We start from the raw sequence: 24,211 nt of genomic DNA on the forward strand, positions 1-24,211 counted from the left end.
AGCATCTGAAAAGTCTAGAAGTTGTTTTACGAGCCATATGCTCCGCGGGCCTCACATTAAAACCAGAGAAATGCCACTCTTGTTTTGAAAAACTGTTGTTTTTTGGTCATGTCGTCAACTGCACCGGCATTTGGCCTGATCCCGAAAAACTTGCGGCCGTGGCACAGTTCCCAGTACTGTCCGATAAAAAAGCTGTCAGGCGCTTTCTGGGCCTATGCGCCTACTATCGCCGGTTCATCGCTGACTTCGCACAGATTGCGTCGCCGTTAACTCACCTCACTAGAGACAACGCCACCTTTGAGTAAAACGACGAACAGCAAGCTGCGTTTAATCACCTCCGCCAATGTCTTCAAACACCTCCAGTGCTTGCTCACTTCGACGAGCAAGCGCGAAGAAGGCTTCACACTGACGCAAGCAATGTAGGCCTCGGAGCTGTGCTTGTGCAGTGGCAAGAAGACATGGAACGAGTGATCGCCTACGCAAGCAGGACGCTAACATGCGCTGAGGCCAATTATCCAACAACTGAGAAAGAATGCCTCGCCGTGGTCTGGGCAGTTATGAAATTTCGCCCGTATTTGTATGGCCCCCGTTTCAAAATTATAAGTGACCATCATTCACTCTGTTGGTCGATTAATTTAAGAGATCCAACCGGCCGATTAGCGCGGTGGAGTCTGAAGTTACAAGAGTTCGATATGACGGTCATACACAAGTGTGGGAAGCGCCATACAGACGCCGACTGCCTGTCTCGATCACCAGTACAGTCAGCCTCTCTTTCTGTCGACGACGATATGGCCTTGCTTGGTGTACTCTATGCGTCCACGATTGCCCAACAACAACGAGGCGACCCTGAATTGCTTGATTTGATTAATTGCGTGGACACGGACGTTCTTCGAGGGACCCAGAGTTTTTGCAAGGGCATTATCGTAGTTTTGCTTACGCAATGGCGTCCTCTACAAAAGAAACTTTTCATCCATTGGAGCTCCCTATTTGCTCGTTATTCCTGCACCCCTTCGAACTGAAGTGCTCCAAGCATGTCACAACAAGCCGACGCCTGGCCGTTTAGGCTACACTCGCACATTGGCAAGAGTACAGCAGGGATGCTACTGGCCACGACTCACAACAGCCGTCAAGCACCACATTCACACTTGCCGCGATTGCCAGCGACACAAGTCACCTTCAAAAAGACCCGCCGGTCAGCTGCAACCAGTTCAAGTTCCACGCACACCGTTTGACCAGATAGGAAAGGATGTTTTGGACCCCTTCCTACTTCTACTGCAGGGAATCGCTGGGTTATAATCGCAACAGACTACCTAACCAGGTATACCGAAACAAAAGCTATCCAAAAGAACACTGCAGCAGAAATGGTGAGATTTTTCATAGAAAATATTGTGCTACGCCACGGTGCCCCGACTATCGTGATAACAGACTGCGGAACAGCATTTACGGCAGCTCTTTTAGACCACGTCCTGATGCTTAGTGGAACGACTCACCATAAGACCACTGCATACCACCCACAAACGAATGGACTAACGGAGCGCCTCAACAAGACAATTGAAGACATGCTGTCGATGTACGTCGATGTCCAACTATAAGAATTGGGACGAAATTTTACCCTATATCACATTCGCATACGATACGGCTAAACAAGAAACGACTCGCATGACTCCATTCAGCTTGGTTCACGGACGGGAGGTACGGACAATGCTGGATGCAATGTTGCCACATAAATGGGACGCTAGCGACACAGGCGCTGACGTGTTCACTGAACGCGCACAAGAAGCTAGGCAGCTCGCCCGCTTACGGATCCGCCAGCGACAAGACTACGACGCAGGCCGCTACAATGCTCGCCATAGAACTGTAACGTACAAAATCGGTGACAGAGTGTAGGTTTGGACACCCGTACGAAAACGTGGACTGTTTGAGAAGCTGCTGAGGCGATATTTCGGGCCATACCGGGTATCACGCCAGCTAAGTGACATCACCTACAAGGTCGTCTCCGACAGTCCCCACTGCCTGAGGCGTCGCCAGCACCTGCCTGAACTTGTGCATGTAGTGCGTATGAAGCCTTATGTGAGCGACTGACTGTACGTTAAAAAAAATGCTGTGGGTCTGAATCAGCATCGGGGCGATGCTCTCATAAGGAGGGGCAAGTGACGCATGTTTATAGGAAAAAGAACAATGATAGGAATGTTTTGTAGATTCCAACTAGTGGGTCAGGCGGTTTTCAAGACCACAACGAAGCAGGGGTCTTGCTGTACAGCTGATCCTGAACACGCACTTTTTGCTCCCGTAAGCTGCTGTCATCTTTTGTTCGCATTGCACTGCGACAATATAAAGTATGCATATAGGTAATTGTGCACCAGAACTCTGCAGCAAGACTACAGTAGACTTTTAGTAAAAGGAAATTTGTTGAACGGAACTGCTGCTTTTAATGGAACATCCTCTAGCATGATTAGTTTCATGCATGGGTTCTCCACCCTTGTTCATCTCTCAGTAAAAATAACACATTTTTCTAGTATATTCAGCTTTTATTTAGCAAGAGTCCACTGTATTTAAATGCTTGAACCTACCTGCTGCGAATAGTGTAGCGTGAGCTAAATAATGTGTCGCAATAAACAGTGGCACTTCTGTGTAACTGGGTGTTCCACGTAATTTCAGCTGCTAGTGAAAACTGTGATTTCAAAGGCATCTAATGAACACAAATAGCACCAAGTATCAGCAGTGGTAGAGTGTGCGCCCTCCAGTTTGACAAGCCCGCACATTTGAATTGGCAGCACTTGACCTTTTTGCACGGGTTCTAGTGCTGATACAGTCGAGCCCACATATAACGGCCCCACTTAAAACGATCTTTCACTTAAAATGAACAATATCCGCGTGACCGTCAAAATATACATTGGTTCAATGGCACAAAATCGCACTTACAACGAACGTCTCCGAGCGCCGCTGTTTGGTTACAGCAAACGGAGTCAGCGGTCTGCCGACTTCCCAGGAAACCGATTTCGACCACTGATCAGGCTTCTGCGAAGTGCCCATACATTCTTATTGTTAAACCCCGACTGTGCCTCCTCGCCCCTCTAGTTGCTGCTCTCCCCGACCGCTTTCTGTACGCCTCCTCCGTCCTTTGCCCCCCCGCTACTCTGAGCACCCCGCATCGCTAGACGAGGCCTGTGTTTTCACACTGCCACCATCTTTCGAAGACCGGTCGGCCACTTAACTTGCTTTCGATCGCTGGTACTGTCGTCGGCGTCACCGGCCTGGAGTGACGAGACCATTTGCCAACATCGTCGGTCACCGACTGTATCCGATAGTCTGCGTCTAGTGCACGCGCGTACGCTACCCCACCGACTCAGATAATTTGCGATTCGTTTCGTGTTTAGCACTTGTTCTCGCTCACTTCGCACTCGACTCAGCATGCCTACCGCGCGCGTGCGAAAGCGCAAAAACGGCTGTTAATTTGCGCGGAATGAATTGTGAAATATCAAAGTTCGTGAGGCCATGCAAACTCGCTGGCGCAACAAGACAATCTTTTTTATCACGGCCGCCGATTCTTCGAACGCCGCACGCACCGAACGAGGCGGCCATGCTTTGACTTCTGCGCACACTGCACTCTTTTCAAGTTTTTCTACGAGGAAGTTTCGCGGACCTTTCAAGCAAGCTACCCAACCTGCCTCCTTCCGGTGTGTTTTGGTTTTCAAGGTCGCCCGCCCGCCGCATCCTCCCCTCTCTTTATCGCACGGAGGGAGGAATCTTTAATTCCCCTCTGCTTTATCGCAACTCCTTGCCCTTCTCTCGCAAGTCTGCTTTCCTCTCTTGATCACAACCCCTTCGCCTGTCTCCACCACTCTGCGACGCCCGCCACGCTGGCTCGAATTAGTTTCGTTTTCTACTCTAGGCGCGTTTCCGACTGGAAACGCGCCCAGAGCTGTTCCACGCGTGTGCGCGTCTTGCTCGTTGTGTGTGTGTGTGTGTGTGTGTGTGTGTGTGTGTGTGTGTGTGTGTGTGCGCGCGTGTGCATGTGTGTGTGTGTGGTCATGATTGCCGACGGGAGGACTAGCACGTTTTTTCGTGCCGCTCAAGAAAACGTCGAAAGCGTGACCGCTTCGCTTGAGCGTAATCCGCGTGTTACATGCCGCGTTGCGGAGTGCTTGCTCATGGCTGTTGACCACCTGGCAGCCAACTTGCTGCTTCAGGCGTCCCGGTATTTAGCTGTGGAGATGGTGAATATTTCGTGGGCGACGGTGACGGCTACATGTGCGCGAAACTATTTTCACGAGGTCGACTGTCGATTGTCAGGCCCAATGCCGAGCCTGAAGCTTCCGAACAGGACCACTGCGGCGGTGATTTGTGGCAGTGCGTCATCGACTCCGACCTGGGAGAGCGGGTGGGACTTGTGTTGCGGTGATTTAATTATGGCCGATGATGATGCTGACACTGCGGAACCGTGCACGGATTGGGGCATTGTGAATGAAGTACGTGGCGAGAGCGATTTGTAGGAATCGGATTGTGAGAACGACGAAGCTGTGGAGCCAGCGCCTCATGCAGCTTATGCCACGGGCCTCGGCGAACAAGCAGCCTGCCGTTTTAAATGAATTCGAGACCGCCCTTATCGTTTCTGCTTTTTGAAACACGTGCATCACGAACTTTTTGGGGCAAAAAAAGTTTGTGTTTTCACTCGCAACTTTTTAAAAGCTGTGTTTCATTTACTACAAACTTCGGGCTACAGCGAACGGATGCCGCGTCATGCTCAGGTTCGTTACAAGCGGGCTCGACTGTATTTGGAAGGAAGAAAAAATAACCTAAGCGAGAATAAAAGTAACAATTGAAAGATCTGCGTATGTACGCACTGGGCCCCATTATGACCATATCGGAATTAAAACGGAAGCGAAAATATTGCATTACAGGGCTATTGTGCAGTGCTGCCAAGCCAGACGTGTTCAGCTGTCAGTAGTGATGCCTGGCTGGCATGTGCTATGGGGAACCTGCGGTGGTGCTTCCACAGACATGGAGTGCCGCCCTGCCGAGTGCAGTTAGAAGCTTTCGGGCGTACAAACAATTACTAACAAGAACCATGCCGCCATACGGGATGGTCAGACGAGGAAAAAGAAGGTTCGAGACCGGCGTTACTGTTGTATTCACAAATGCCACAACCACAAAAATGTTTTAATAACAGCAAAAAAAATAATCCATAGCATGCATAGTTGACTCCCTCTGGCGTCGATTTCCACCAATGTAGATGGGTTGGTGCTCTGGAAGATATCACAAGCCTTTTAATGAATACGTGCCTTGAAAACGTTCAAGAAAGCGCATGAAATCTTAGCTTGCGTAAGCACGTACCGTATTTATTCGGTTGTAACACAACCGCGATTGTAACGTAAGGGGTGACATTTCATTGCGTTTAGAAAGAAAAGAACAAAAAAGAATTTTGGTACTCAGTACGCGAGGGTTGGCTTCAGTAGCAAAATCTGAAACAAAAAGAAACCTTGCATCACATTTGAGCAAATGTGGTAGTAATATATGTGACTGTAACATGCACAGCTCTAGACCGGTTATAAGACAATGACTGCTAGAAAAGCCATGATGATCTACGCATGTTGCATTACTGACCACACTGTGCATGTCAACCACAGAACCACCATGAAGTCAGTTACGACCAGGTTGTTGAAATGCATATTTTCTTAGGTATCAGGCTTAGACGACGGTCAACTGCAAGCTTGCGAATGCCCTGCAGATGACAGCTAGTCAACTTCGTTAAAGCGCGACTGCTACGACGTGTTTGCATTTTCACCAACACCACTAAGCTTCAGTTTACATTGACCTTTCGCCCCACCGCGGTGGTCTAGTGGCTAAGTTACTCGGCTTCTGATTCGCAGGTCAAGGATCGAATCCCGACTGCGGCGGCTGCATTTCCAATGGAAGCGGAAATGTTGTAGGCCCGTGTGCTCAGATTTGGGTGTATGTTAAAGAACCCCAGGTCGTCCAAATTTTCGGAGCTCTCCACTACGGCATATCTCATAATCATGTGGTGGTTTTGGGACGTTAAACCTCACATATTAATCAACACTGACCTTTCATGTGTAGGTTGCCTTAGACATTCATTTCATGGTTCATCATTAGTTTCAACAACTTATATTAAAGACTGCGATGCGAGCATTTTCTGGGTTCACAATAGCCGTTGAACACACCATAAAAGAAAGCACACAGCCAAACATCTTCTGTAATATATCGTGCAAGAGCTGCAACTACGTAAATGTGATGTTCTCACTCAAAACAGCTGTTACTGGGCTGAATTTTACCTCGGTGCTGTCTGGAAAACTACTAATTTTACTTCAAAGCGGACGCATGCCGAACAACCTGCACACAACATCGAGCTTCACTAGCACTATTTGAACACACTCGCCTCTTAGTTTATGCCGTACAATGCTTAGCACTACGTCGAAAGGTCACACTGTTTCTTCCGTGTCATAGATGTACTTCACATCGGACAGCGTCCGTCTTTTAGACAACACAGTCTCGTGAAGGTATCCGACTGCGCACACCACATCTGCTGAAGCTGTAACAAAAAATAATTGCTGACATCGCTGCGTCGCAGTTTTCAGCGAAGTGTCCAATTCTTCACTGGTCATGCGCATTCCAACCTACAACGTGACGCACATCGGGTAAAGCCTGGGGTAGAGCCACATAGTTTTCACCATGCATTTCAGTGCACGCTTTGTGTACCAGGGCACGTTGCAGTACACCTCGCGGCAGCTTTGTGCTACTATCTGGTTCGCAGCCTGCTCGTCAGGGCGGTACATCATATAATATTTAGATATTTTAGGCACGCCACTGGGCAGCGCTGGCATCCCATACCATTGCTAATCCTTGCCACTGCGCGCAGTTCATTTGGCACCGATAAGATCATGAAACCACCAGAGAATCCACACAGACTCACAGAATGCATGTCTGCATTGGGTGGAAGTTTATTGTTCTTTACTAGGCTCGGTGGGAATAGGTTCGAAGCTAATAGTGAATTTGGTCAAATAATTTTGAATCAAATTCAAATCATATGTATCGCATGTTATGAAAAAAATAGGCATATTTGTCGTGACCTAACTAATTTTCACAATATTTTTAAAGAATTTGAAATGAGGCGTGGGCAAAATGCCAATCTTTTTTGTTCAAAGGAAGCAGAAACAACTTTCATTAGTAGCACGATTTGACTTTCAGTAGAATGCAAATGGTAACCTATAAAATATGTTACGTTTTAAATGCACTATACTTAGAGCATATAAGCTGGTATAAAAAGCTCTTGAACTTGAGAAATGATCAATTGGTGTGGGAGTAATATGTTCATTAAACCTTGAAGTAGGGCTTTGTGGCAGTGTGAATTTCCCCTGCGTGGGTTGGTTTGGCACCCTTTTATCGCAGTAAAATTATCTTTACGAAAGGTTTTATACAGACTGTTATACACTTGAATAGGTGTAGCACCCCTTTACTGCGGTGAAACTACCTTTACAGGGGGTTACATGCGGATTTATATAGACCTACTCCATGTTAGTAACCAGCAGTAGGCGCCGTGGATATATTGCCGCGCCCGAAACAGAGAACGAAGACGATGTGCACGCCAACAGTCTCGTGAAAAGAGACACTGTAGAAGACGAGGTGCTTTTTTTTAGCTCTCTGGCTCTTGGCTCCTGCATAAAAACACACGTCATCGGTTCTCGGGCTCAACATCTCGGTGAACTGCTTAAGTTGAACCGTGACACTGGTGGAGGCACTGGGTTGCAAGCCTTCCTATGCTCAACACCCCATCTGGGAGCCGTTCATCAAGTCCCGACACGCAGCCACCTGTTAAGACACCAGTACACCGCTTCAGTCGGCGGTTGCTAGGCCTCTCTCCTGAGCTGACCTCCTTCGACGAACATTCTACCAGGCATTACGTACCTCTGCCAATGGCCTCCGCCAGCCAGCCACAGGTGGTCCAAGGGATGCAAGGCAGTCCCGTTTCCAATCCAGCCCAGGTAACACTTCTTCAGCCACTTGTGCCTGATCGCTTCAGTGGTGCCCCACATGAAGATGTTGAAGATTGGCTTGAGCATTACGAACGCGTTGCCGACGTCAACCAGTGGAATGCTCAACAGAAGCTCGCCCGCACGTACTTCACTCTCGATGACAGCGCTCACATGTGGCTTGAGAATCGAGAAGGCCGTATATCCACATGGGATGAGTTTTGTCAGCAGCTCATTGACATCTTTGTTAGCGTCGGCCGTCGAGAGCGGGCACAGCACTTGCTCGAGTTAAGGCTTCAAAAACCTAACGAAACTGTGGCAATTTTCGCTGAAGATGTGACGCGCCTATGTCGTCGGGCTGATCCCAATATGTCCGAGGAAAAGAAGTTGAGCTACCTGATGTGCGGCGTGAAAGAACAACTGTTCGCTGTACTTGTACGCAGTGCCCCAACTACCGTGGCCGATTTTATAAGAGAAGCCACTGCCATTGAGCGTGCTCTGCATCAAAGATCGAGGCAGTATGATTGCTCGTCCACTACCACGCCAATCAACACCACTTCAGTGACTCTGAACAATCAGGGCTCGCTACGTGACCTGATCAGAGATATTGTCCGAGAAGAAATTCAGAAGCTTTGAACTCATTTAGTGGATACACCAGTGACTGCCGTTACCGCAGTTGTTCGTGACGAACTTAGGCACGCTTTTTCAGCGTCTGATCTCGGTCGCGAGCAGCGTCAATTGAGTTATGCCGACGCTGTCCGCCGTCCACTACCTGTCCTGCCTATTACATCACACTACCAGCCACCTACAGCCGCACCTTCGTTGCAGCCATTGCAGGAGGCTTTCAGACGTCGGCCCATGTCTCCGATGTCTTCATCCCACCAGCCATCACTTGCCGTGCCTTTCTCGTCCCCGAGAGGACATGGGACGCCCACAATTTCGCAGAACGGATGCTTGGCGCACTGTCGATCGGCGCCCTCTCTGCTTCAACTCTGGTGGTGCCGGCCATATAGCCCGCTGTTGTTGGTACCGCGACCCATCGCTTCGTCGCCCGTCTCGGCCAGGGTATGGCAGTCGTTGTGCCAACGCCGACTACATTGTTCGCCATGACGACCCTGGTTTTCGAGGACCTTCAACAACATGGTCTCCTTATCATGAGTCGCTTACTAATCGCCAGCCCAATTCCGCCCACAGGTCACGCTCTCCATCCCCTGCTCAGACATCATCACCGAATCGACGTACTTTTGCTGACCTTCGGAGAACAAGGTCGCCCAGCCCTTACTGGGGAAACTAAAGGCGGCGACCTCTCAGGGTAAAGTCACAGCCCGACCACAAGACGATGAAAAGTCCCCTGTATTGCCGCTACAGAACGACTCGACGCCGACGCATATTAACAAGGACGAAATGGTGAGCGCCGACCTCAATGTAATTATTGATAAAGAGCAAGTGACGACCTTAGTCGACATGGGTGCTGATTTTTCCATAATAAGTCACAAGCTGGCTGATCATCTTCGAAAAGTAATAACGCCATGGACAGGACCACATATAAGAACAGCGGGTGGTCAATTCCTGCTCCTTACTGAAAGATGCACAACAAGAATCAGCATAGGCGATTCTTCTTTTGTCGCGACTTTCATCGTTCTCCCAGACTGCTGCAAAGACAAAAACTGGGATGAGATTCTCCTTTACATAACGTTTTCATACAGTACTGCTAAACAAGAAACCACACGGATGACCCCATTCAGCCTTGTTCACGGACGAGAAGTAAGAACAATATTGGACGCGATGCTGCCACACGAATGCGATGACAACGAAACAAGTGCAGACGCATTTACTCAACTCGCAGAGGAAGCCAGGCATCTCGCACGTCTGCGAATATACCAACAGCAAGAGTACCACGCAGGCCGCTATAACCTGTGTCAGACACCTGTAACGTATGAAACTGGGGACAGGGTATGGGTGTGGACGCCTGTACGAAGACGGGGACTATCCGAAAAGTTGCTGAGAAGGTACTTCGGACCTTATCGAGTGCTGCGAGGACTAAGTGACGTTACCTACGAAGTCGTCTCGGATAGCCCAAACTGTACAAGGCGTAGCCAGCATCGACCTGAACTTGTGCACGTAGTGCGTATTAAGCCATACTTCAGCGAGTGACTCCGCGAGGCACCGTCGCTTCTACAAAGTGACTTTATGCGCGAATAACTGGCTCAGCTATAGCATCGGGACGATGCTCTTTTAAGGGGAGGCAAATGCCGCGCCAATAGTCTCGTGAAAAGGGACACTGAAGAAGATGACGTGCTTTTTTTTTGCTCTCTTGCTCTTGGCTCCTGCATAAAAACACACGCCGCCGGTTCTCGGACCGTGACAATATGTAGGTTTGTGGTAGCGACGTCGCAGAGTGTTGGCTGCACCCAGTCGTCCCAGCTAAAAGCGCGCCACTGCCCTCGATGGTCACGTGACAACTGGTGCAGCAGCTGCAAAAGATGCCTCCTAGCACATGTCGGGGTGTTTCCCACATGTTTGCAAGAGGCGGCCGCAACAAAGGAAGTTGCAGTGGCTATAAGAGGTGCTCTGAAACTAGCATATGAGCCATGTTGACGTGTAGCTCTAGCTTTGAGAACCTCATCTAAACATGAAGTATCTTAACGGCGAGAATGTGGCTCATTTGCAAAATGCCATCACTGTTTTGGCCATCTACGTCACACGTGAACATTTTAATTTGCTATCTAATGACCCAGTTCGATCAGCAAGAAGTCTGGGGTACGATGCATAAATGGTGCAAAAACACATCGCCACGAATCGTTACGGTAATTCCTCGTATATATAATAAATGTACTGAAAAAGTCATTCGTGCTAACGACAAGCGTGTTTTTGGCAGCATTCATTTTCAATACTCTTGGGATAATGCTTCAACTACATACTGTCAACAATGCAGTCACGTACCTGTGAGGTCTTCAGCTCAATTCATATGCTCAAGACGAGGCAGGGAAATGCATATAGACCGTCAACATACTCTGCAAGTTTCTCGAGTGTCGTTTTTCTGTTAATTCTGACAGACGTGAAAATCTCATGAAGCGCACTGCGAACGGAAGAGCGCTTCCTGATACATTTGTCTCAGGTGTGTCATTGCAGTCTCATATAGTCAGGAAAAACATAGTCTGAGTAATCTTTTCGTTCGGTGCTGCTTTAATTAACCGTGCGCACGCAGAAACAAACACATGCTCAATTACCAAGTGAAACCTTTAGTTCATGCGAGTATAACAAAATCCTTCTGATGCGTCTAAGACTTCTGCACCTATATCAACAATGGCAACTGTGAATAATTCTCTGCATATGCCAATGCTATCCACAACGTTATTGTGCTTTGAGGTAAACATTCTTGAAATGTCTCTACACAAGACTTATTAAAAAAAATGTGGTGTGGCACATTATAATCACAAAGGCTTGACAGACGTAATTGTTTTTGCTGGGTAAGCCTCTTCAAAACATAACCAATGAACCAGAGGCGAAGGCAAGCTCATGCGTTTTACAGCTGTGGCTCATCGAGAAAACTGTAGGCAGGAGGGGGGGGACCTATCTCAACTTTCTTGTGCCTTCCTGCACAAATAATCATGACAGCTCATCAGTACATGTTTTTTTTCTTTGCATGACAAACAACACGCGCGCTAGCGAAAACACAGCAGCAACTGCGGTAGGTATGGCGGCTCTTGTCTACCACGCGAAACTGAATGCCCGAAGACAGCATTACTGCATTTTCGTGACATAAATTATGTCCAGTGGAATTCATCTATACACTTATTCGTTCATCTTGAATATCTTAATATTTTCAAATATATAAATCCCAATCGAATCGTTGGAATATTCACAGAAGCCTATTCTTTACATTTCTATTTTTGCATTAAGAACACCCTGCTAGCTTTTATGACCTCTGTTCTCTCCCATGTTGAGCAGCACCACCTATGTCGAGGAGACAGTGGCGCCCCCCCTCAGCACCCCAGGGCACATCTGGGACCAACGGCAGCCTAAAGCGCCTGCAAGGTGTCGAGCTGGCTGCAGAGGTGGCGCATGTCGTGAGGCCGCTTGCACACTGTATCCTTTCTCAGAAAGCGTTGCTGTCAAGTATCATTGCACAAAAGCATAGAGCAATGTCTGGCGCATGCGTATATTAAATGTGCTCTGCAGCACTTTGCAAAGAAGCCATCAAATGACTTCACTGAAGCATTTCATTGCTTCACAGATTGATCGCCACGAGATTTTTAGTATCTCTCAAGTACAAACAGAGTTTAAAAGATTTGTTGTGCGCTTTACTTTCTTTCTTCTCTCATCCCGACAAGTGTGCTAAAAGCTGTGGGTGTGCAGTCAGCCCCTGTAAGGTCATTTGCATTTCGTGGCACACACGTGTCTCGCAGATAAGCCACACTAAGGTTTGAGAGCCTGCCAAGCAGGAGATGTTGCTGTGCTCGTGCGGGTGAGGCATAGGAAACGGGGAGGCTAGGCTGGCGCACAGAAAACAGTGGAGAGTCTCTTTGTGATTTGGCGGCTAGCTTGGATGGACGTCTAGCTGATGACGGCTAGCTTGGATGGCAACCACAGGTTGCCATCTCCCGAGGAGCATTCTCGGGGGATGGCAACCACAGGTTGCTTCACCTGGATTCCTCCTTGTGAGTCAACTGTCACAGCCTCGCATTCACGGTACCTTGTTGTTATGTCATTTGTGTGTTGTATTGGGATATCGTTCAAGGTTCTTCTGGGTGTCACGAGTGACTTTTTTATTCGACTGGCAAGATAGTCATTAAAGCAGGTGAATGAATGTACGCGTGTTTGTTTGGTTTGCATGACCACGTGACTGTGCCTATTCGTTTCGAGAGTGCCATTCATATTGATATCGAACAAAGCTAAGCTGGGGGGAATAGTAAGGGGGAAAAAAGCAATGTCATGGAGATCATGACCTACAGCGCTTTCTTTTTTGTTTCATTGAACGCCCGCCTTACCCTTAATGCGATAGCGAGCACGCACGCCAGTAAGTGGTAATGTCTCGTGGCAGCTGCAGTAACTTGGCGGCTGCTCAGCCAATCACTATGAATTTGTGTATGTGTCATCATTTGTAGAAGCTGACTTCCATAAATAATTATAAATTCCAGGCCGCATGCTGCGTTTTAATGTTTGGCCCGCATGTTTTATGGAGCTTTGACTACTTGATCGGCTATTTTAAGACAATGTTGTAAGGAAAGACAAGTTCAAAGCTGCTAAATAGCTGACAAAGTTGATTTCATCTTAAAATACTGTGTTGCCTGCCGTTCTATCGTGCAAGAGCTTTGCTACTACCTGAATAAGCGAATTGTTTGACTCATATTATTTATTCTGATTATTTAAGACTATGTGGTAAGAATATTGGCCCTATATTTACTCTAATCTATTTAGCAGCTGTAGAGTGTTTAGTTTGCGTGTTTTCTGGCCCTATTAATCATTTCATGTACCTGTATGCCTTATAGCCCCCCCCCCCTATGTAATACTCTCCTGTGAAAGGGCCCTAGGGGTATTCTGAATAAATAAATGAATAAATAAATAAACAGGTTGCTCATTGTTAAGTATACTTATGCATCTGTACTTGGATCAAATATCAGTTATGTCCTCGTTATCTACCTTATTCCCTTTGCCGTGTTGCTGCGAATTTCAAGATTCACAGATCAGCATTAATGCACCATGAGGTTTCCTTTAAATCATGAGTAAGTGAAATAAATTAATTGAGGGCTTCTGGTGGCTGTTGTTAGACACAACCGTATAGAGAGAAAAAAAGTGTAGGGTGGTGTTAATTTGTAGAATTTTAATTCAAGTGTCACTAATAATGAAGTGAAAGGAAATGAAAGTCAAAGAACAAACAACTTGCCACCAGTAAATATGAGCCCACAGTCTTAGCGCTAGGTGTGCAGTGCCACGGCCATTATATAAAAAACAAGGTGCAGCATACTGCGACGCGTTGCCGTCAGTGGATGAGTGTGTTTGAATAGAGTTGACAGTTTTGATCGCTTTTTTGGGGAGGGCGCTGACACTCCACCCGTCGAAGCGGATGGCACTTCATGTTTCAATGTGGTTGCGTGAGGATTTGTGTGTGTCCGTGTGCTTTTTCATGTGCTTTCTCGTGCTTATCTTGTGTGCGATCGTGTGTGGGGGGCAGTTTGCGTCATGTTTCCTGTGATCTAGTGCGATTCTTTGGTGCACGCGTGTGTGGCAGATGGTTTTTTGGTGGTGTGATGCTTGAAAGCTGTTGTGTGCTGCTGGGTGGCTCGAATGCGAAAAAAGATGTTACATTGAAGCACAACGTATTTTTCTGCATTTTGCAGCTTCAAGAAGCGTATTTGGATGCATATTATTCGTAACAGAGCCCTTATTTTTGTCACAAATGAGCGGTGAAGCAGATGCGCGCTGAAGCAGATGTGTGCTGCCGTCTCCAGACGAAAGCATCAAATCACCCTGCCAAACGTTTCCTTCACGGGCGTGCGCAACGAAACAAGAAAACAAGCATCGAAAGAGGCCCAGGGCATACTTTACCCTCTACACATGCGACAGCCATCCAGCACAGATGAGGAGAAGTCGAGAGATCAAAACAGAGCCTCTTTTAGCGGTGACCGTTTTTACAAACGAACCGGTGAGGCGAAGCCTTTTCCCCTGGCTGTCGCCCTGGTACATGCTACGTGCAGTACAATTACTTGGAATGTTCGCAAAACCGGTAAGGATCCAAACTAGAGGTGTCGAAGGGTAGGACGGGTGGTGAACACCGGCCAAGAAGTTGTGATATTCGGGCGGTTTGAGTTAGTCGTGTAGTGCAGTCGCCATAAGAATCGAGTTATGACAGAGTACTTAACAGCAGAAACGACAGGAGGGGATAGGAGAGACGGGACAGAGCGCTGTCTATGTTATGATGCCGCTGGCATCATAACATAGACACCAGGACGACGAACAGCGCTGGAGTTGGTTTCAGTGTTTTCTTGAAGGGAAATTTTCTAAACATGTTTGGGGAATTGTGGAGTACACACATGTGGTGAATATTTGGGGCTGCTAAGTGCTCTTACGCCGTTTATGGTGCGTGAGATTGCATTTGTAGCGCAGTAGGTTTGTTGCCGTTGTTTTAAATACCTGCTAAATGATTTTGTGAGTTGTATTTGGTAGCGACCGAGTGTGCAAGCTTGTGCGATGCCTTTGCTGAGAATACATATATATTTTGCTTGTGTCATGAGCTTTTGTTTTTTAACTCTGTCTCTGGGCCGCAGCTGACATTGTTAATACACTAAAAGAACCACCATTCAAATTGTGCACGCCTTCGTGGTGCTTTTCGGTGGGTCAATACGTTAACCCTTGCAATCTGCCTGGCGATTGCCTCCCCATGAACGGAATCAGTGACTCTTTTCATTTCAGGTGAGCCAGATGGGCAGCATTCATGGAAAGTATTGAGGCCTATACTCCATGAATGATCGGCCCTCCTAGGGCAAACTGTTGCCATATGTGGTGAAACAGGTGCTCCTAATGACGATTCAGACTCGAACCTGTGATGTGCAGCTATGAAACGCATTATTTATGGCTTACTGTGCTGCATAAAAATGCGTGTGAAAGCGTTTCTTTTTGGAGAAGCAGTGGTGTCGGAGAGAGTGCAAGGTGAACTAGGCGCGTCCCGCCGCACCTTGTTTTTTACCCAGCTGTCGTGGCAGTGCACTAATAATCAGTAATGAACTATGTTGTGCCCTGGCCATTTCTCCCCTGTCCACTTTGAAACTTCGGTTTGTGTAACCGTGGGAGTGTGATTCGTCGCTACGCGACTAATGAAATGAAAAGTAAAACACTTACGTGTGTACAGCAAAGCTTGTCTCTTCCATCTAAATGATAGACACACTCTTTCTTTTGCTTTCTCTGAGGAAGCTTCCTCAGAGAAGGCTAGTAAAAGTGACAGGCTTGGGGGGACTTGCTGAAGCCTTAACTTTCGTGCGACTCCAGTATCAGCTGTGGGTCTGTGTGGCCGCTCCTCTTGGACCCCATGGTTGATGGCGGCTGGTCTAGATGTGGCTAGGTGAGTTGCTGCTTTTTCAAAGTGCATGGTGAGTTAATTGATAACGTAAGAAGTTAGATGGTCAGCGTGAGCTTGCGTGTTATGCCAAGCCTCGCTCAAAACCAGCTGACACAAGCATTGCAGACACATGTGTAGTTAAATATCAATATAGCAAACTTCTGCATAACAAAATTCTAGATATGATGGAGTACTTCAGTTCTCAAACTTCATTGTCAAAGAGCACCATGTATTCTGGACCACAGTTAGTAAACTTTGTTTATTCTAAGTAAAGCAGCAAATCATAATAATCTGGAATCGAAACTTAATGTCGTGCAACAAACGTAGATGTTTTAAACCCATTCGAATAAAATATAGTGTGTTGAGCATTCATGAGTGAAATCTCAGATTGAAATTGGTGCACTTGTGAAGGTTCAACGTAGCATAACTTTGTTCAGATGAGTATAAAACATCCATTTTTGTTGCACTACACTAAGTTTTGATTTCTGAGTATTGTGCTTTGCCTATTTACTTTCAACTCTGTCAGCTTCAAAAAAAAAAAAATCTGGCTTTTCAAAAAGCCTATGAAATATGTTGTATTTTTAAAACTACTCATTATACTAAAAAAATAGCGCATATTTCTAACCGGTGCACAAATGTGCATCATATCACCAAGTTTCATGCATATCAACAAAGAATTGCAAGAAAAATTTCAAGAGCAGCGCAGCAGCATGTTTTCTGGCTGTGGCTTTGAGAGGAGGGCACTCTGAAGTGGTCATCTTGGCCTCGGAGTGGCGGTGAGCGAGAGCGTACAGCTGACCCATGGCATGTGAAAACCCTGGCAACCTGGTGCATCATATCGGGCATTCTCTATCATCTCTGCGCACCGTGTAGTTACACATCTTCACATGTGCATGCCGTGTGTCCATAGGTCGGTGAACTCACTCATGAGTCGACTCACTCACATTGAGCCATGAGTCTGAGTTGGAGCGAGTCCGGGTGAGTACCTTATATTTTTATGAGTAGGAATCCTAGTGAGTCCAGTGGAAGAAAAAAATTTTTCTTGAGTCCGAGCCAGTGCGGGTCAGGAAAGTTTTGCCGTGTCTAAATCCAAAGTGCAATATATATTTGATGTGCGAGTCTGAGTGAGTAACACTTATGTTGGCTGACGTATGGTCCTATCGACTCATCTTCAGTGTTACTGTGAGCCTTACTTGGATTCATGTTTATACTTACGTCTATTTACAATTATTCCAAAGCAGTATTGTTCATACCCTATTTCAATATTTATTGATTAGAGACGCGAATTACTTAGGGAGGAGGAGGAGGAAAAAACCTTTATTGATGCTGGCTGTGCCAGATAGCCCATATCCCCACCGGGCTGGTTGACATCCCTAGTCCGGGACGTCATTAGTCGAGGCCGCCACCCGAGCCCGCTGCACTAGAGTTCGCTGTTCCTCTAGTGTGGAGCCATTGAGTAGGGTCGTCTCCCAGTCCTCTTTGGTGGGGTTGGGAAAGGGGGTTAATTTTGGGTTCACTCGGCAGGCCCAGACCATATGGTAAGTGTTGGCCTCTTTCCCACAGTACTGGCACTGCCCACTTATTTTAGGGTCATAATATTTTAGTATGGCTGGACAGAGCAGCGTATTTGTCTGTAGGCGCCGCAGGATGCGCTCCTCCGTTTTCGAGAGTCCCTTCGCTGGTGCGGGATACAAGCGGCGTTGCTCAATGTAGTATTCTTTGATTTCTCGAAACCGTGTTAAAGGTGTGGGACGTTCAGGTCTATCAGGGGAACGGGGAGTTTCCCGGGAAGCTTAGGGGGTGCCTTGTACTCCCTGACCCTGCCAACTCTTTCAGAAAGGGTCTTCATAATTACTACACCTTATCTTGTCATCTTTTCGAAGAAAAATGGCCTTGCTGGCTTGCAACCACTCGTGACTCGTATTCAACGTTACTATTTAAAAGGCATCAAGAAAAGCACCGGTTATGTAAACTATCGCTGTTAAAGAGCGCTGACATCGTGATTCAAAAAGCTAATTCTAAACTTACGGACTCATGACTCTACTCACTTAGACTCAGATCGAGCCGCGAGTCTGAGTGAGCCCGAGTGAGTAATGTTTTGGTCAGCATAAGTCTCAGTTGGTCCGGCTGAAGAAAATTTTCATAAGGGTGAGTCTGGCACTGGAATATTTTGGTGACTCCGAGTCCGAATGAGTCTGAGCGAGCCCGAGTGAGTAATGTATTGGTCAGCATGAGTCTCAGTAAGTCCGGTTGAAGAAAATTTTCATAAGGGTGAGTCTGGCACTGGAATATTTTGGCGACTCAGAGTCCGAATGAGTCGGAGTGAGCCCGAGTGAGTAATGTATTGGTCAGCATGAGTCTCAGTAAGTCCGGTTGAAGAAAATTTTCATAAGGGTGAGTCTGGCACTGGAATATTTTGGTGACTTGAGTCCGAATGAGTCACTCACAATTTTTGCCCATGCGTGTGTTAGCGTTAGATTTGGCAGTTTCATTTTTGCCACGTGCCGGTAGTGGCAAATGTAATGATCTCCTGCTTATGCAGCAAGCAATCATGATCAATCCAGAAACAGATGGCGCATCAAGGCTAGAGCCTCGAAAGCGATCCTGATTGGCGAGGATAAGGACGTTGCTGCTTATTTGGGGCATTGCAAAGCTTACTCACTGTGATCCTCAACACGAAATGAGTTACTTTTTGTCAGGCTGGACTCAGTGAAGAATAAGTTTCCAGTGAGAGCTATTGGAACTAAGTGGCTTATTTTTCGCATATCAAAGTTTCATTCGTTTCCCACAGTAAGGGCACTGCTGCAACAAGTCTTAAGTAGCGAGCCAATATACTTTTTCGAGCCACTCACAGTTCATAAAACTCGCAGTTTTATGAAGTTATGTAGATGCTATATGGTCAAGGTGACTGCCAAGATTTTACTAGCAGTTCTAATGACAGTGAACTTTTTTTAAAAGGCCTCTCTCACTACGTACTAAAGGGCGTCCACAGTTTGCAGGTTCTGTCGCGGACGCGTGCTTCCCTGCAGCCACGTGAGCGGCTGGAGTTGAGTCGTCGTCTTCTGCAGCTGACGCTCTATGTGGTGCGATCCCCATTCTACGAGCGCATCTCCCAACGCCGAATCTCCCTCGCCCTCCAAGCACTCGGTGACTCCGTGCCCCTCCTTGGCTGGATCACCAGTGAGTCACTCCGCTCACAACCACTCTTCTATTGTATAGTAATGACCATAGTACTAGTTATCGGCCATTGGTAATAATGATCATAGTGTTATTGATGCCACCTAACTGTTAGTGCTTCCCCAAAATGTGTGCCCGGAAACATAGAATGATGGTCTTGGAGCAGCAGACTGCGTAGTTCAGAGCAGTTTCTTGGGGGAAGAGAGAAGAGGGAGGGCACAGGCCCTGTCTGCTATCCCGCAACTGCGCCACTGCCGCTACGCTGCCTCCCTTGAATTACTCTAAAGCAGCACACATTGAAGTTTGCGTCAAGCCCTCACCCCAGCTGTGGTCCTAAGTGTCGTGTATATTTTGTGTGGATTACAAGCAGAGAGACACCGCATGTGCATTCTTCTGTCCTCATCTGTGTATGCTCGCGTAATTGCTACAAGTCGTCGCACCGACAGATCCCCATCTCAAAACTGCGTGCAATGCAACTGCGTTTTGTGCCATGTGCAGGGCCACTGGCTGACTACATTCCGGAGTGGCAGAACACCTACTGCCACAATTGGGCCTCCTAGGGCACTACCCTTGGACATGCCTGACCTAACAAGATAAGGAGCCTTACCCAAGAAGGCAGCCACTTACACTACTGTATATCGTTCTGTGAACGGAACTATTGTAGGCTCACTGCAAGTGTAGCCCCACGTTCTATCTGGTTTGCCTTCACGGAGCCACACGCTACAGCTTGGTGACATGGTGAAGGAACAGCCATTACCAGGGATGTTTCATTTGTGCTCGAGATGACTTGGCAGTTATGTACTCCGCCGTTGCTGTCATGCTGCTCTTCATAAAGGTGCAACTCTTCACGTCATCGTGGGGTATGAAGATAACAAGTATTAGATAGCAATGTATTTGAGCGACATTTATGAAGATAACAAGTATTAGATAGCAATGTATTTGAGTGACTTAGCTGCACAAGACGTCGTAATTTATGCCATTGCGCGTGGTGCCGAATGTAATTGGGCCAGACGACTTGTTTGTGATGCATTCTATATGATGTTCAGTGATGGTCCTTCATGCTGCTAATTTTATTCGAATTCTTTTCACGTCTATGGGTTGATTGCAGATAGGCAGCACAACAATGCCAGCATGGTGCGTGCAGGACTGTGCGAAATATGACTATGAGAGTGGTAACACTATGGTGCCACCTCTATAGTGGTGCCAGCTTAGTTGTATCGCCTGCTTAGTGATGTCAGTATGGTGTAGCATATGTTTTCAGAGCTCTTTAACTGCTGGTGTGCGCATAGATTTTTTATTCGAACGATCGTCGTTCTCCCTGCCAGCCTTTTTGACTGCAGGGCCAGCCACCAGCTGCTCCTATTAAACAACTTCCACAAACCAGCTGTTTCGCATCGTGAACTTGGGCTGTGAACTAGTAAGAATCCTGTATGAGAAGCATATTTGACTTGCGCTTTTATGGGCAAGTTTGAGGTCTGTGTTTTGTCCTGATCTGGTAATTTTTCTGTATTAAGTGTGAAAAAGCTTTAGCAATTCTTTATGCAATGGCACAAGCTCTTCTATGCAGAAGAGTCTCACTTGTTCTATGCTGGAAGGTTAATTCCCCGAAAGAACATTTTCTGTGAATTTATTTTGGCATACAGTGCAATTCGCGGTTTTTTTCGTGTCTGTGTTCTGTCTGCAAATTTAGGCACAAAGTGCTGTTGCTTCCATGTTTTTATTGACTTTGAATAATTACATTTTGGTGGGACCAATGAAGTTGGTCAAATTTGCTTGCAGTTAAAGTGAAGAAAAGGTAGGCAAAAAGGATTTCGTTGGCAGTGTATTGCCCATATGTAATATGTCCCTGATTCAATTTCATACTCACGTTATACAAGTTCAGAAGTATGAAGCTGATGAGAAATTGAATTACGTTAAAGCTCCTCAGCAGAGTTAAAATAGAATGCCCTCCCCAATATCGCAAAATGAAATGCGACCCTCTGGCAAAAAAAAAAAAGAAGTGAAATTGGCAGACTTTACCTTAGTGAAACAGAAATTCGTCGCTTAAGTACTGCTGTCAGTCGGCACTCCATTGCTGTCTATGGACAATCACAACATGTCAGTCATACATTCCTGACAAATTTAATATTCAACGTTCGTTGAACAGTTGCAAAACTGAGCATGGGCTTATACATCGACTAACTATTCTGTTGAAGCTCATTTTGTGATGCACGTGATGCTCAGAAAAGCCAGTGATGTATGATGTGACTTGTAAAATAACTTATTTGCGAATACACTAGCCATTTGCATGAAAATAGCACCACATGGTCATTGCCATGCCATGCTCATCTTCATGCCATCAGTGCTCATCATGTGATACAATGGCAGTGTCATTGACATTCCATGGCCAGACTGTATCAGATGGTAGGACAGTACAAACTAATTTTTTTAATGCAAAGCAGCTCTTTGACTAGCCCGTGTAACGCTGTTCCTCCGTCTGCACTGCGCTCCCCAGGCTGCAGGTGTTTTAGCGGTGCCAAGTAGGTCGCGCCTTTCCTCGCAGTGCGCAGGCGTTGACGTCACTCTCTCCTTGGCCTATCGCCGCTCGCTGTTTGTCATCACTCTCACTTCACCCTCTCCACCGCTTGCAACATTCGAGGGCACATCGAGTAGAAACACTCTTTTGGCTCGATTACCTACCATAAAACACGAAATCCAACCCGCCTCTCGTGCCTTTGCGTTTCAAAGAAATGTTTACTCGAAAAAAGATTACACCGAGTCTCGCTTTAAACCGTTCTTCCAGCTCCTGCTTCCACGTTCATTTCAGCCGGGTCAGCGACGTGCGCACTGCTGCTGCTTCGCATCCTCTTATGGTTCTTTTCTGGGAGATGGCCCATACTTTTTGCATATCTCATTTCACTGCGCCAGGCATTTCGAGACAAAAATGATTGTACATTACCATAAAATCGCTTTAAATAATGCAAATCTGCTATACTTGTCATTTTGTTGCTTCTGGATTTCTTGCTTGGTCATCTTGAATTTGCTTTGTAGGTTGTCATTTTTGAGACCCTATAATTTTTATCTATGTGAGTTCATAATGGGCCCAATGCGATGCATGCTTCAAGAATGAGTGTATAGATGTTTTACTAAATAAACTGGCAAATAAAAAAGTTTGTCACTTTATTATGCAGTGCAGTGAATGGCTCGTTCAATGCCCGAGCTTGTGTAAAACTACAGTGATTGTTGTCAAAATTATGTGTTCAATTGCTACTTGTTTTTTTTTATTCAGAAGCAATGCAGGCTTGCCTGCTGTTTCATAGAAACAATTCATCACACTGCATTGCTGACCACTTTGTCCGCACTAACTACTAGCAGACGTCCAAAGTAGGGTTAGTGAAATGCTGTACAAAAAAGAAAATATATTACTGAAAAAAAAAACATAAGGGAATTGTGCATTTGAGTCAGGTGCACACAAGGTTATCATCTGCTTTATAGTCGTTGATAACTACATTTAAAAGCAGGACTTTGACATGGATTTGCTTGCAAGCCAACGTCGACAAAGTCATCGCTCGCTTGCATTCACCACATTGAAGGCTGTGAAGGTGGCCTTTACAGGCTTTGCTTTGAAATTTGAACCAGTGCTCCTGTTACTGGTGGTGAACACTTGGTGACGTTCCGTGCTGCTAGAATCTTCTCCATTTTCGACAAGCATGGCTCGTCCATTTGAGATAATGTCTCCCCACGAGCATTTTGAACGAGACTCTCTCTTTTCCAGGTCATTTCCCATGTTGCTTCACAGATGACTGCACTTGCTTGGCAACTACTTTTATTGTAACCACCATTTCACATTTTTTCGCCACTCGTGTTGAGTAAATTGGTGTCCAGTGATGGAGATGTGTGCATTGTTCGTGTGTCCTCGTAGAAAAGAATCCTTTCATCATCGTACATCCCTCCAGGTGCTAATTATTACGATACCGAAGTTTACTTTGATGACTGACTTTACTTAACAACATCGGTTCTTTCTTCTTGAAAACATCTTGCACTGTATTCAGCACCACGCATTTATGCCATCTTTGGGACATTGTTATGTAAAATGTCTTGTTCATGGGTTCAACTGCCTCCATATCACCTATCACACAAGTGGTGAACATAACACAAATATAGGTATGGCACCAAGTCAATGATGAGGCAGCAAGGACACAAAATACATACATTGAAGTTCAGTTTTGCAATCAATTTCTCTTCAATAAGATGACTTTAAAAAAAAATTACGACATCAAATGTACCATAGTGTACCATCAAGTGTACTAGAAAACATGACAACAAAGAATGGAAGATTTATAGACCTATCGGATTACATTATTAATAGTATAGAATACTCTCAAGTAATTGATAGTCTTTCCAGCCAAGTGTGTTAATTAATGAAGGCACATTGCTTTAGTCCATAAGCCAAGTTCAAAGAGCAATTTTCAGTAATGGAGGGCATTTGTGTCATTTTTCAGGTGAATCTTTAATGTCATTCATCACAAGTTGTTTCGTGCATTTTTCCATAACTTTCTTAAAAGGTGTTTTAATTTGGTAGAATTTGCCTGTAGCCCAAGGCCTGCCCATTACTTAATCCAGGAGTACACGAGGCAATAGTTAACTTTGTGGCACTGCCTATTCACTTGAAGTTTTATTTCTTTTCTGTTTGTACATTGGAAAGTTGAAAAGCGGAAAGTTGTACAATGTACAACTTGTACATTGGAAAGCGGAAAGTAGAAAAAATTGCACAGCAAATCAGAGATAGCGTTAAACACAAATAAAGATGGACGTCGGACTCTGCCCAGGCGGTGCTGCGAGAAACGCCGCCACCAGCGCCTCCAACGCCATGCCGGCCCTAAATGGGTAGTGCAAAGATAGCTGTCCGCAAATTAACGTGCATAGGCTCTTATGTTTTCTCGGTCTTGAGGCGTGGTTTCTTGAAAATCAAATACCTGGCAAGCTTCTTCCGTCAATCCAACTTCGCCTC

At 46.2% G+C, this 24,211-nt stretch overlaps 1 protein-coding gene across 1 annotated transcript in view; it reads left to right on the forward strand.

Moving 5' to 3' along the window:
* Pex16 (peroxisomal biogenesis factor 16) overlaps window positions 1-20,069 on the forward strand; it is a 34,904-nt gene extending 14,835 nt beyond the window's left edge. Inside the window, exons 5-8 of the mRNA XM_037422054.2 lie at window positions 11,940-12,077; window positions 15,975-16,047; window positions 19,037-19,224; window positions 19,720-20,069. Coding sequence (XP_037277951.2) covers window positions 11,940-12,077; window positions 15,975-16,047; window positions 19,037-19,224; window positions 19,720-19,781 — 461 coding nt within the window. The 3' untranslated portion in view covers window positions 19,782-20,069. The remainder of the gene's footprint in view (window positions 1-11,939; window positions 12,078-15,974; window positions 16,048-19,036; window positions 19,225-19,719) is intronic.
* Window positions 20,070-24,211: the final 4,142 nt, after the last annotated feature.

Source organism: Rhipicephalus microplus, chromosome 2 (assembly GCF_043290135.1).
Source record: "Rhipicephalus microplus isolate Deutch F79 chromosome 2, USDA_Rmic, whole genome shotgun sequence".
Lineage (NCBI taxonomy): Eukaryota > Metazoa > Arthropoda > Arachnida > Ixodida > Ixodidae > Rhipicephalus > Rhipicephalus microplus.